At 32.5% G+C, this 13529-nt stretch overlaps 1 protein-coding gene and 1 non-coding gene across 3 annotated transcripts; both read right to left on the bottom strand.

Moving 5' to 3' along the window:
- Positions 1-8147: 8147 nt before the first annotated feature.
- On the bottom strand, positions 8148-8228 carry TRNAL-AAG (transfer RNA leucine (anticodon AAG)). The gene has a single exon. It is a non-coding gene; the product is annotated as a tRNA-Leu (tRNA).
- Positions 8229-8313: 85 nt separating this feature from the next.
- Positions 8314-12128, bottom strand: LOC107888832 (uncharacterized). Of its 2 annotated transcripts, XM_016813066.2 has the most exons (8): positions 11897-12128; positions 11753-11793; positions 10618-10675; positions 10060-10153; positions 9196-9280; positions 9057-9122; positions 8781-8890; positions 8314-8641 (listed from the first exon to the last, which is right to left on the bottom strand). In XM_016813066.2, exons 1-8 carry the CDS (start codon positions 11988-11990, stop codon positions 8629-8631), a joined length of 561 nt encoding a protein of 186 aa, XP_016668555.1. In that variant the 5' UTR covers positions 11991-12128; the 3' UTR covers positions 8314-8628. The 2 variants fall into 2 exon arrangements, with proteins under 2 accessions (XP_016668555.1, XP_040933747.1); XM_041077813.1 differs by lacking the exon at positions 8314-8641 and having other exon boundaries at positions 8777-8890; positions 11897-12123.
- Between the last annotated feature and the right edge of the window lie 1401 nt (positions 12129-13529).

Below are 13529 nucleotides of genomic sequence, written 5' to 3'. Positions count from 1 at the left end.
TAAAATTTTCTTATCTAAATTTTCATATAACATTCCTATCATAATACGAACCATGCAATAATATTAAAATAAATTTTCTTTCTGACTCAGATTTGTCATCCCGAAACCACTGTTCCGATTTCACTGAAAATGGGCTATTACAAGTCACCTCCTTGCAAGTTAGTATCCCTTTTTCTTTCCAACAACGATAGGACCAAAAAGTTGACCCCAAAATTGAAGGAATTCGTCTACCCTCCTCCCCCTCCTCCAGCATTCACAAGCATACTCTCTGCGAGCTGGTGAGTTCCATTTCCATGTTATCAATAGAGCATAAATGTTCTAATAAACCTCCATATTCCACTTCTGTAACACCGACGTGAGCTTATCCAAGTTTGAAGCCACCTTAATATCACTCCCCCAATGTACGCTAATAATATCCCTAAATTCTGAATGAAGTAGCTAACCTGCAAGAAATCTAAATGGTCGCTGCCCACCACTTTGATTTTCTAATCTAAGAGCCACCAAGATCAACCGATGATCAGATTTTAATCTATAAAGATGTCAAACTGAATAGTTTGGTGCAAAATCCTCCCATTTCGAATTGCATAAAGCCCTATCCAAATGCTGAAACAAATTCCCTCTACTCTATGTGAATCGAGGCCCCAAAAACCCCATATCTCGGAGTCTATGATTGAAAACAAAACCTTTAAATAAATCACAATCAAATAACACATAAACTGCACCTCATTTCCTGTGTGAACTATCCAAAATCAAACTAAAATCACCCTTTATCGGCCAAGGCTTATTAACATATTTATCAATCCAATACAAAACCTTCCACAAAGCTTTTTGTTTAACAGCTTGTAGACTCGTGTAAACTGCTAAACACAGGAAACTAGTTGTTTCTTGCTACAAACTTTAATGTGAATCACTTTATCATGTAAATGGATGGTTTCCGCATCAATAGTATCATTCCATAAAAGCCAAATACCCCCAACAAAACCAACAACTTCAATTTGAAATGAATTTTGATATCCCAATTTGCCAATTATATCATCAGCTTTATTTCCACTAATCCGGGTTTTCACAAGTCAAATTAAATCAATATTAAACTCTCTCATATATTCCCTCACAAAATTATGAAACCTAGGATGACTAGTACCTTGACAATTCCAAAACATTAATCTTGTATCCCTAGAAAATATAATGGTGACAAGTCAACAGAAAAACAAACCAAATTAGCAATTAATTTCTGTTTGCCCACCCACTATTTCTATAACACCCCTAACCCGTCTCCATCGCCAGATTAGGGTTAGGGAGCATTACCGTACAATTGAAAAACATTTATCAAAATAACATTAAATAAATTATCTCATTCAAAACATATCAAACATATGCATTTGGTCCCTAAATCGAGCCTTCGAGGCCCTAAAAATAGCTTTGAAGCAATTCAGGACTAATTTGAGACAAACAGAAGTTTTAAGAAAAATTTGGAGAATTTGGAAAATAGGGGTCACATAGCCGTGTGACATAGCCCAGCCGTGTAACATTCGAACAAAGGATACACGGTCGTGTCTCAGCCCATGTCCTCACCTGTGTAACTCACTGAGTAGAGTCACAGACCATATCGCAAGTCGTCGTGTGCCAGGCCATGTAACTCTCTAAGTTACCACACAAGGCCGTGTGCTAGGTTGTGTAACTCACTGACTTGGAGCATTAAGAAATTTCAGATGACACACAGTAGTGTCGCCAAGCTATGTGTGTCACACAGTCGTGTGGCAGCCTGTATCCCAGGCCGTATGAACCCAAAAATTTACCTAAAATTAAGTCATTTCAAGTTCAAAACAATTTGGGCACACATTCAAGGGATTTAAACATAATTAAAACACACATAAACATGCCATTTCAAACACCCTAATTAAACTAACCAATATGCCATTCAAAGGCACCACAATTATACCAAAACATCACTTACCATAACAAGTCAATATTGCCATTTTCCAAACATGCAAACGTAGTTCATTTAATCACTACATGTTACCACAAATGACCAATCACAAACCATCACATACATCCAAAAGGACTTTATATACAAACACTTAAAATTGACCAATATGGCATATCTTGATAAGGCATTAAATTTCACTAAACCAAACATAAACTTCAAGCATATACATACCAAATCACCATTACAAAGATCCTATACATGTCATTATTAAAATTGGCCAAAATACTCAAAAACTACTGAAATGGTTGTCGAATAGTGTGATAGGTCTCTGACAAGCTTCCAACCAGTTGAGCTTCCGATAATATATAAGACAAAGAAAAGTAATTACGTAAGCAACGAGTGCTTAGTAAGCTCGTATAAACTTAAACATAACTTACCATTTCATTAATACAATTCATAAATCAAGCATAGATCATTACCAATGCCATAAGCTTAGTATAAGCCTATACAACATCATTAAACTCACAAGTTAGTACACTTGTCCATGATACAAATGAATTCAACCATAAGATAAGTAGATTTCCATATGTAAATACATCATTTAACTTATCTATGTTTTCATAATATCATGATTTATTACATTTGCATACTTACTCATTTCCTTTTTTACCCATTGAACCATCTAGAATTACATCAAATACTCGGAAACGCTCACACATAGTGTGCCTTTCCATATAATCGTGACCTTTCCTTTACATCAATACCTACACGAGCTGTGAAATGGGTTTGCTCACATGAGTTGTGGGTTGGAATGTAAGCTACACGATGCTTCTCACACGAGTTGTGGAGAATCCGCAACAAATGCAGGACCTCACCCACCGGTAGGACATTCAAGACCAGCACCCGAAACATGAAACCCCTAATGACATGTCATTTGTATCCTAAGAATTCTTAAGGTTCAAACGGGACTCGTTATCTGTCAATTCATCATAGCATTGATACATGTATGCTAAAACCCATTTACAACTAACGCAATAAAATAGATAGTCAATTTAACTAACATTAACACAATTACAATTCATACGAACTTACATCGTACTAAAGTCATATAAGTAGATTGGAACTAATCCGAAGCTTTAACTTTTCCTCGATTTAAGTCCGATTGTGGTTTATCTTGATTTAAATAGATAATTTCAATCAATTAAGTACTTATAGTATTCAACCTAATCCATAGTTCATATTTATGCATAATTACAAATTTACCCCTAATACTTTGACTTTTCACAATTTAGTCCTTAAGCTCATAAATTAAATATAACTTATTTTAATCTAAATCCAACTTAACCAATGTTACAAGGGATCTTGAAACAACCCATAATTACTAACAATTCACAATAAAACCCATGGATTTATACTTTTCACAATTTAATCCTTATTTCCAAAATTCATAAAAAATCACTTAACAAAACATGTTTATTTTACAACAAAAGTTAATAATCAAAAACATCCATGGTAAGTCCATCAACCTTTAACAATTTTGCAAATTAACCCTCGGGCTAGCTAGACTAAGCTAAAACGAACTCAAAAACATTAAAAACATTAAAAACAGGACCAAAATCACATACCATGCAAGTACTTATGGTAGCTAAACCTTCAAACCCTAAAATGGCTATTTCGTTCTTCAATTTTTGGTGGAGGTTAAGTGAGGAAGATGAAACAAATTTATTTTATTTAGTTTAGGCTTTAATTATTCAATTACACATTTAACCTTTAAAAACTGTAAAAATTTCATTAAAACCTATCCATATACATCCATTAACACTTTAATTGGTATATTTACCATCTTAGTCCATAAATTTAAAGTTTCATAGCCATTTGACTCCCTTAAATAATAGAACTCAACTTTTACACCTTTTATGATTTAGTCTTTTTCACTTAATTAACTATTTAAACTTTAAAATTTCTTAACGAAATTTTAATATGACCTTAATACAATCTCGTAGACATTAAATAAATATTAAAATAATTACTCACTTGTCAAAATTGTGGTCCCAAAACCACTGTTTTTGACACCACTAAAAACGGGTTGTTACAGTTTCAGCCAAATCCTCATCTGCCATTGCTTCCCTACCAACTTGTTCCCTCATCTCGTTGTCATGCTTAATGTTATCAATAATCTCTCATTACTATCCCGACCTTTACCAAGGACTGTTCCAACCCCCTGAAATCCATTTCTGGTGGTCTTATTTGTGCTAACTCATCCTTTAGTGTTGACCTTTGACCCATGTTTTCACTGACCATGCTTAAATCTCCAAATTTGAAATTTATAGTATCGACCCTAATGCATGAACCATTCTACCTTGCCTGAATAATTCTCATCGCTTTATTCTTTCTACTGTCTAAAAGTGCTTTGATTTGGATAGCCTGAAATCCAAATAGGTACTCATCATCCAGTTCTGAAGCCTTACTCATTTTTGCCCTATCATCCAAGCCTTTCTGGCCTTTCCCTAACAGCAACCCACCAGAGTTAGTAATGGGTTTCAACACTTTAAGACCCACTTTTGGCCCACCACGCTTATCACTCCTCTGCCCTTAAAATTCAATCCATTTTTCCTACAGCCTGCCAACTTCTTTGAGCTTATCCACTTTCCTTACCCTTATCTTCCTCAGTCGTTCTTTCCTTTTCCACAATTGATCCAACTATATCATTCCCTCCATGAATCTTGCTTAAAACATTAAATATAGATTCACCAATATATCTGCCTTGATTCTTACCTCTATTGTAGTCCATTCCCTTCCTTTTCGTCGTTGTCGACATTCGACGAGCATCCAAGGCTCGTAACTCACATTCCCCACTCTCCATTGTAGATCTTATTTTTTTTGCTATCGATGCACTCATATTGTTTTCTTCTATTGGCTCCAGTGTCCGATCCTTTGGGTAAGCATCAATGCTATGTCTATACAACTCAAAACCAAAGCACATATTAGGTAAAGAATTCATACTCTATCCTCTGTCTTCGTTCGTTTATTTTGATCTTTGATAGTAAAGGTTTCCTCAGATCTACGCACATGACCATTTGCACAAAACGTCCCCTCTTGGCCTTCTCTGTATTATCATCTATTTTGATCATTGGACCGATTTCTTGGCCAATAGCTTTCAGTATAAAGTTTGAATAACACCCTTTCGGTAGCCCAAGTAAATGTACCCAAATGACCTGCCACCTCATCTTGTACTGTCGAGAAGTTTGGCGACTAAGGCCTCACTGTTAGGTATTGTCCGAAAATCACCAAGGGACTTTTTGTCAACACATTATTATAGTCCTCATCATCGTTAAAACACACAAGGTAGTAATAATTTTCCAAATCAATCAATCAGGACCTTCTAGATTTCCATAGGGTCGTAATTTTGTTCAATAAAGCATTGAAAGTAATATTTCTCCCTAAGAGTTTGACAACCATTGTCTTGGCCATTTTCCTTTTAATAAATTTATGTACTCTATCAGAGAAAATAATCGATGAAATCTCATCAATTACTTTTATTTTGACATTGTCTTCTTGTACTTCAAAATCCTCCAATGTTTGATAAGAATTCGTTGAGTTCTGTGAACCCATTAACTTGTTCCTATATGAAATTTTTGGTGCATTATCCTCCATCACCTTCTACCCATTCCCATCCACCGTTGGATCATCAATATCCACCGGCAAATCAAGTCAATGTCTGGCTTTCTTCGTAACCCTACCCACCAGAAAGTTTGAGATAACCAGATTAGCTCCGATCGCAAATTTCGAAATGGTCAACGCTCCAATCATTGTTCGATTCTTTGGCATTTAATTGATTATTTTTTAGGTAGATAGGATGTTGTCTAATGTGTTGGAAAACTAAACTAGGGGAAACTAAACTAGCAAATCTTTCTTATGATATATGTTTCACTTATAGATGAGTTAGACGATGAAATATATTGCAAAGATGAAACATAATTTATGTTAGGGAAATGCAAAAGTTTAAACATTTCAACATGTTTTTATGAAACATTGCGTTGAATATTTTAAAATAGATGTTAAGCTAATACATTACAGTTTATATTAAGGAAATAAATGTGTTTATGAAATATGTTACTGTTTTTAAAATATAAACTTTTTTATTAGAGATTTTTTCATTAATTCTAAATTATTGTATTTGTAAATAAAAAATAAAAAATTAACAAATAAATATAATATATTTTAATATATATATATATAAATAATCAATCTGTATATTGCACAAGATAAAAAATTAATTAATATATATAGTCAAAATTTTCTATAAAGGTATGTATTAACATGTGGGTCATAATACATATAAAATCAACCACATTTTCTACAACATAAAAAGTTTGTAAAACTTTTTTAAATAACTTTATTATTAATATAAATTATTTATTATTTTCAAATCACATATATTTTTTAATAATATTATTTTTCAATTACTTTATTTTAATTAATTACCTATAATATTTGTTAATTCGTTAAATTTTAAAAACATAATACGAATTAATTTAATATATTTAATTATTGAACGTAATAAGCTTGTACATTGTACGAGAATAGAACTATTATATATATATATTCCTTAAGATTTTGAATCAAAAATTATATATACACATTATAACGATTTTATGTTTCAAATTTTAACTTAAGTATAAGAATTATAAAAAGTAAATATATTATAAATTTTACTATTATATAATAGTTGTATAAAATTTATTTTATTTATATAATAATCTAATAAATATATAAATTTTCTTAACCTAAATATATCATTTTAATTATTATTTATTATTTAATATAAAAATTTTAATATGATTATAATTTTAACAATTTATTTTTAATATAGATAGGGTTCTAATAATTCATAATTATTATTTTAAAAAATATAGTTTTAATTAATACTTTATTGTTTAATGCAAATATAAATTTAATTATTTATTATATTGTAAACATATTTTTTTTTAAAATCTCATTATAAATTCGTATCATATATGCTCTTTTTGATATAATGCCTAAAACCACCTATAGCCCCTCATCAACCCTTAAATAGGAGAATAATGTGCTTCAATGCACTCAAACTCACATCCTCCTGTACTAACAACAATGCCAATACCAATCAAGATAAAACTCAATCGGCTACTGTAATCATATTTTAAACTAATTTCTCTAATAATAATTTTATATTTTGACATCACTTTTGTAGTTGCAATTGAATACAAACATGTATCACTTTTACATTTGAAAAGGTTAGTACCTTATTTGATCATTTTAAAAGGGTTGACTCTTCAAAAAGGTTTTGCCTTTTAAAAAAAAGTTGGCATGCAAGGAACTTATAAAAGGTTTGACAACAATTTGAACATTTACCCAAATAGATAAATAGACTAACTTTTTATTTTTCATAAAGTAGATAAATGAATGTCATATTAAGTTTCGCTCCAATTTGAGCATCTAGTAAAAAAAAATAGAGATATTAACTTCTCAATTTTCATTAAGTAGAAGGATCGATTATGTACTTAGACATTGTTTTGAAAAAGAAGAAGAGAAATAACAACTTGAGCATTTAGTAAAAAAAACAATATAGGTACTAACTTTTCAATTTTCATAAAGTATAGTTAGACATTGTTTTGAAAAAAAAAAAGAGAAACAACAACTTGAGCATTTAGTAAAAAAAACAATATAAGTATTAACTTTTCAATTTTCATAAAGTAGAGGGACCAATTTTGTAGTTAGACATTGTTTTGCAAAAAAAAAGAGAAATAACAACTTGAGCATTTAGTTAAAAAACAATAAAGAGGCTAACTTCTCAATTTTCATAAAGTAGGGGGATAAATTTTGGAATTAGAACATTTAGTAAAGCAAAAACAATAAAGGGATCAACTTCTCAATTTTCATAAAGTAGAGGGATAATTTTTATAATTGGACCTAAGTAAAGGGCTAAATTTTGTAATTAGAGCATTTAGTAAAAAGTACAATAGAGGGATCAACTAAACAATATTCATAAAAGGATAAATTTTGGAATTGGAACTTGTTTTAAAAAGAAAACGATAATTGTGGACCTAAGTAGAGGGATAAATTCTATAATCAGAGCATTTAATTTAAAAATAAAAAAATAAAAAATGTCAACTTCTCAATTTTTATAAAATAGACGGATAAATTTTGTCATTTGACCATGTTTTGGAAAAAGAAAATATAATGTAGAGAGTGGGATTTGAACCCACGCCCTTTCGGACCAGAACCTTAGTCTGGCGCCTTAGACCAATTCGGCCATCTCCTCTTAACTCAACGGGATAAAAGATATTTATTGAATTATATAGTTATCATTGCACCAGTAATAGCAATACTCCGAAATACTCTTTCAATAGATTTAAACTTCTTTCGTGATTAATATTAATAAAATTTTAAAAATTTCATAACTCAGTTCCACAATCAGTTTTTGTTAAAATTCAATGGAAGAGAAGTGTTAACTAATACAACCATAAAACTCAGATGTCTGAGCGCTGAACAAGACGGTAAAGGCATCTCTGTACGATTTTTCTTGGAACAACAACAGCTAGACTCACGTATATTATGTTGAACAGAACTTTCCAGCAATGGCAGTGCACTGTGTAGTTGAAGATTCATATATCATGGTAGGAGGAAGACTTGCAACTTTTGGCTCTTAGTTCATCATTCTGTCAACTCAATTGACTAACACATCAATTGAGGAAAGAGAAACAAAGACTTGGTTAATACATACGTATATACATATACAAACGCCATCATTTCATATAGTATGTAACATGCTAAGACTGAATGATGCAGAAAAGTAAATCAAGAATAGACTCACCTTGGCCTAAATAAAGGAGACACCCTCCTTCGAACAATCTCTTGTATCTGCTCAGCTGACAAAATTGATGCCTCACTCTCAAAATTAGCATCTTCCGTCTGATGGTGCAACTGAATTGAAACAAGTCACAAATGATCGCTCATTTTCTTGCTATAAAAATTGTTTTGAATCAAAGTACTAATCCGATTTTGGTTAATTTCACAGAACAAGTAATCCATATGCTTAACTGCCCAAGTCTCCGCACAATATAGGCCAAAGAAGAACATAAGCACGTACCTTCTCAAGGATGGCAGATTGGTCATCGAAGTGAAATTTGCGCATGTACTTTAGCATCTCCAGTTGCTACAAAATTGTTCACTTAGAGACTTGAGCACAGTAAAGTTTCAAACTTTGAAAAATCAGGAATAGTTACTACCTGCTCATGAAGTTTTTGTTGACTATGAAGCTTTTCAGCAAATCCCTCAGGTCCAAGCTCAGCTTCATCACAGGCTAACTCCTCACTGTTGTTTCATAGGATAAACATTAGCAAGTCCAGATACCAAATCCCATACATCCGCAGCACACACTTCTTTGACAAAAGAAAATTGCAAGTGGTACAAATATCACAAAATATAATTTGTTATTGGCCAAATCCATGTTAGGAAAGGCCATTAACTTGGTTCTTTAATTAAGGCTTAGATTTGCTAAGATTACGCTTTTATTTCTTAGATTTCTTGATTATGTTTTTGTTTCAGTTGATTTATTTTCCTTTTTATGTAATAAGGTTGGTCTTTATTATTAAATAATAAATTAATAAGTTTTTAGAAAAAACCCTAAGGAGATTTGGTTCTCTCTCTAACTTGTCCTAAGGTTTTAGTTTCACTTTGATGAGCTGATCTATCAATCCAAGCACAAGGTCGTAACGTAATTCTTTTTTTCTATTTCCTTTGCTTAACCTAAACCAAAGTACTATTAGACCAAACTATACTAAAACATATACAAATCAACCTAGTATGAGATGTCTTATATATTACAATAATTACACGTTTCATGCAAATCCCTGATGGACAGACAAGAGACTATGTGTGAGCAAAGGCTGAAAGAGTCCACAAAGTTCTTCAAATATCTGAAGTAGTAAATGTAACATCTGAGTTTTGTCTCACTTGCAGATACAAGAAGAATGATTGTGGACTATTCAAGCATTTACAACAGTTCATGCAATGTTTTCATTAAGAGCAATTCAAACCAAGTCATAACAGGCATCTCCACAGACACACATCAAGAAAGAGAGAGAGATTACTTGGCAACAAATCTATAATAACGAATCATCAAATCTTGATCATTCTCGTAAGTCATATTTACTTTCCCCAGGCATGCAAGACCGAAGCTAGGCTCTGTAGCAGAGAAATGAAATCAAGTAAAACACTGTCAAAAGCTCCAATAAAAACTATATCAATCATTTTACTAGTTCCTGGATTCAGCTCTTGTAGACAGAATACAGCTTTGCAACAAAACCATGTTACATTCTGAAATGAAAATGGAGAGGGAATTCCCTTCAAATATTAACAGAAATGAGGTAATATCACTTTACCATACCCTGAAACCCACTTTCCATTACAAAAGAGATATTTAATTGTTAGACTATAGGATTACAAAATATGCTCGACGATGATGGGATGACCAATAGTCACACGAAGTTTGAATGTGCCTTTAAAGAAATAAACCAATGACCACAAACACCTAGCATCTATTCACATAAAATGTAAAAGATAAACATGGGTTACATTTTACAATTGTAGGATCATGTAAGCTTAAAATTATTCCAATCGTAATTCATGATATAGAAAGACAAACTTACCAATACCCATCTCCAAAAGTATCTCTTCCTGAACTGCCGTGGTAACAGCAACCGGTTCCTACAGAAGGATTTGTAAATCTTTAAATGGGGTTAAGACACTTAAAAATAATCAACATTCCTTATGATACTACAAAGGCCATATCTAAATTCTGAAGTCTTACTTTCATGTCCACAAGTACAACTCAAACGGAAGTACTAAATGACAAATGACAACAGTCTAAAAGCATAGTGTTAACGCATGATCAAAATCAGTTTACATAATAAAAAAGGAACATATTTAAACCAACATAACGAACTAGAGGTATGCTTGGTTGGGTGAAAAAGTGGAAGTAGAGAAGGAGGGAATGGACAAGTGGAAAGAAAAGAAATTTTGAGTATGCTTGGTAGGGAAGAAAAATGAGAGGAAAGAAAAATAGAACAAATGATCATTTTCCATCCTAATGCATAAAAACCAATCATTCCAAATTGGAATGACAAGAGGAGAGGAAATGAGCAGTGTACCTAAGTTCAAAGCTATGCATTTTTCAAAAGTTTCATTTTTTTTCATCTCATTTTTTAAACTCTACCAAGCAGTAGAAAGAAACAATATGTGATTTTCTTTCAATTTTTCCACCTTTCCCTACCAAGCTTCTTTATGGAAAGAAAATTTATATTTTCCATCTTTCTACTTTTCCACCCTTTCGATTTTCCATCTTTCCAATTTTCTTCCCACCCAACCAAGCAAAGCCTAAAAGAATTTTGTTAAAATACAAAGCCATTTGCATAATTATTATTCGATCACACATTCAGGCTCACATGAAAATCTTGTCGACCATGTTGATCAATAATAAATTTACATGGAAGATCAAGTAGTTTGAAAATAATCCATGTCATCATTAGAACAATATTATCAATTTCCACCTATACTAGTCATATATTATAAAAAATAGAGAGACCAAATTATGTAAAATGAAAGTAGAAGCATAGAATACTAAATTTTGACATAGTAAAGGGATCAAAAACAGAATTAGACCAATCATAAACGAAGCATTCTCCTCAAAAGTGAATTTATGTATCCAGCTGAAGCTCTCAAGCCCTTAATTCCTAACCACAGAAACTAAAAGCAAATTTTAAATAAATAAATAAATAAACCAACCTGCTTGTCATTCACAGCGTCTACAATCCTCTTCTTAAAGTCTTCCAAGATAAGGAGAATGTTACTACTCACGAGGATGGAAAAAAAAAGGAGAAACGAAGGCAATTAAAAAGTAGAGGAAATGAAAGAAAACATGGAAAATACCTGGCTGGGAAATAAGAAGAGAGAATCGATCAAATAGATATGACAATTGCTCCCTTGATAATGTCCCGTATTTCTGCAACTGGGTATTCGCCATTGATAAATAAAATTCAAGGAAATGAGATATGCAAATGAAAAAAAAAAAGGAAAAAGGTATGCCTTCTAAAACTAGAGGACAGGCGAATCAACAAGGTCCTTTTCTCATTACTGTACAGTTACAAAGTTACCCTCTTTTAGATTAAGTTCCATCTGGAGGGAGTTATTCAGCTTTGCTCATCAGCCCGGCCCGCTTTGGATCAGATTTGGACCTAGATTTCAGTCCCGAGCCGATTTCTATAAATATTTAAGGTTTAATTGAATAGAGGTAGTCCGTAAATATTTATATTTTTTAATTTCAAAAAAAATATTCATGTTTTTTTTGTTGGGTACTTAAAATTTATTTCGTAATTAATGTTGGCCATTACTATTACATTCATTTTTTAAAAAAATTCAGAATGAATCAAGAAGCACCACAACACCACACCATTAAAATCTAATTAAATAAAAATAATTATATTAATAAATAAAAATATTGGGCAAATTGTCAATAAAAGCCTCTTTTTTTTTAAATTTACCGAAATGGGCCAGGTCAGAAATAATTTACCGGAATGGGCCAGCTTTTACAGAACGCGTCCATATCAGTGCGTTGTCAAGGGAAAAAGCAGAAAAACGCTTCCTCAAGGAAGCGCTTTGCCTACGTGGATAGAAAACGCTTCCTTGAGGGCGCGCTTTTTGTCCACGTAGGCAAAGCGCTTCCTTGAGGAAGCATTTTCCCCGTGTTTGAACAGTAGTAACGGCTACTTTTTTTACCGTTGGTAACCCCCCCAACGGTAAAAGAAAAACTACAAAATCCCCCACCCCTTTCATTTTTTTCACAGTTAAATACTTTCAATCTTCAATCTTTCAATATTCTCTCAAATTTCTCTCAAATCTCTCAAATTTCTCTTAAATTCCTCTCAAAACTCTCGTTAATTTTTTCAAAAAAGCTCTAATTTTATTTTTTCTAAATTTATTTTTTAAAATAAAAAAATTTGATCGTGTTAGCAATGGCCGGAGAATTAATTCGCTTTAATGATAAACACATATCCGTCGAACAAATGCAAATGGTAAGTGTTAAATTTAATATTTAAATATTATTTAAGATTTCTGTCATTTATGCAAATTTAAATAATTTTTATTTTATTATTTCTTATAAAAGTCTGTAGATCGGATATTGCAATGCAATATCCGTAACATGACTGGTCCTCCATCACCGTTGATAGAGGATTGCCTACGGGAAGCGGGTTTTTGGCACGTGGCGATGATAGACCGGGGGTGCAAGTTGGACCCGAAACTTATTAGTGCGTTGATAGAAAGGTGGAGACTCGAGACGCACACATTTCATCTTCCATGTGGAGAGTGCACTATCACTTTGGAAGACGTGCATTTGCAATTAGGATTGCCGGTGGACGGGGACGTAGTCACTGGGTCCGTTCATTTTGCTGATTGGGGAGCGGTATGCTATGAGCTTTTGGGTGCTATTTCGGATAATATTAAAGGAGGTCGGATCGAGATAGGCTGGTTACGAGACACATTTCCGGAGCCAGATGATGATTCT

The sequence above is a fragment of the Gossypium hirsutum genome, chromosome A09, assembly GCF_007990345.1.
Source record: "Gossypium hirsutum isolate 1008001.06 chromosome A09, Gossypium_hirsutum_v2.1, whole genome shotgun sequence".
Lineage (NCBI taxonomy): Eukaryota > Viridiplantae > Streptophyta > Magnoliopsida > Malvales > Malvaceae > Gossypium > Gossypium hirsutum.
Note: the sequence above shows the minus strand (reverse complement) of the source record. Positions and strands in the feature narration are given on the sequence as shown.

What these genes read in the sequence shown, in the direction of transcription:
- LOC107888832 (XM_016813066.2), bottom strand. Translation starts at nt 11,990, where the DNA reads ATGGCGAATACCCAGTTGCAGAAATACGGGACATTATCAAGGGAGCAA. An exon ending in ACTTTTGGAGATGGGTATTG is followed by an intron (nt 10,154 to 10,617) that starts GTAAGTTTGTCT and finishes TCTCTGCTACAG; the next exon opens with AGCCTAGCTTCGGTCTTGCA. An exon ending in AACAAAAACTTCATGAGCAG is followed by an intron (nt 9,123 to 9,195) that starts GTAGTAACTATT and finishes ACAATTTTGTAG; the next exon opens with CAACTGGAGATGCTAAAGTA.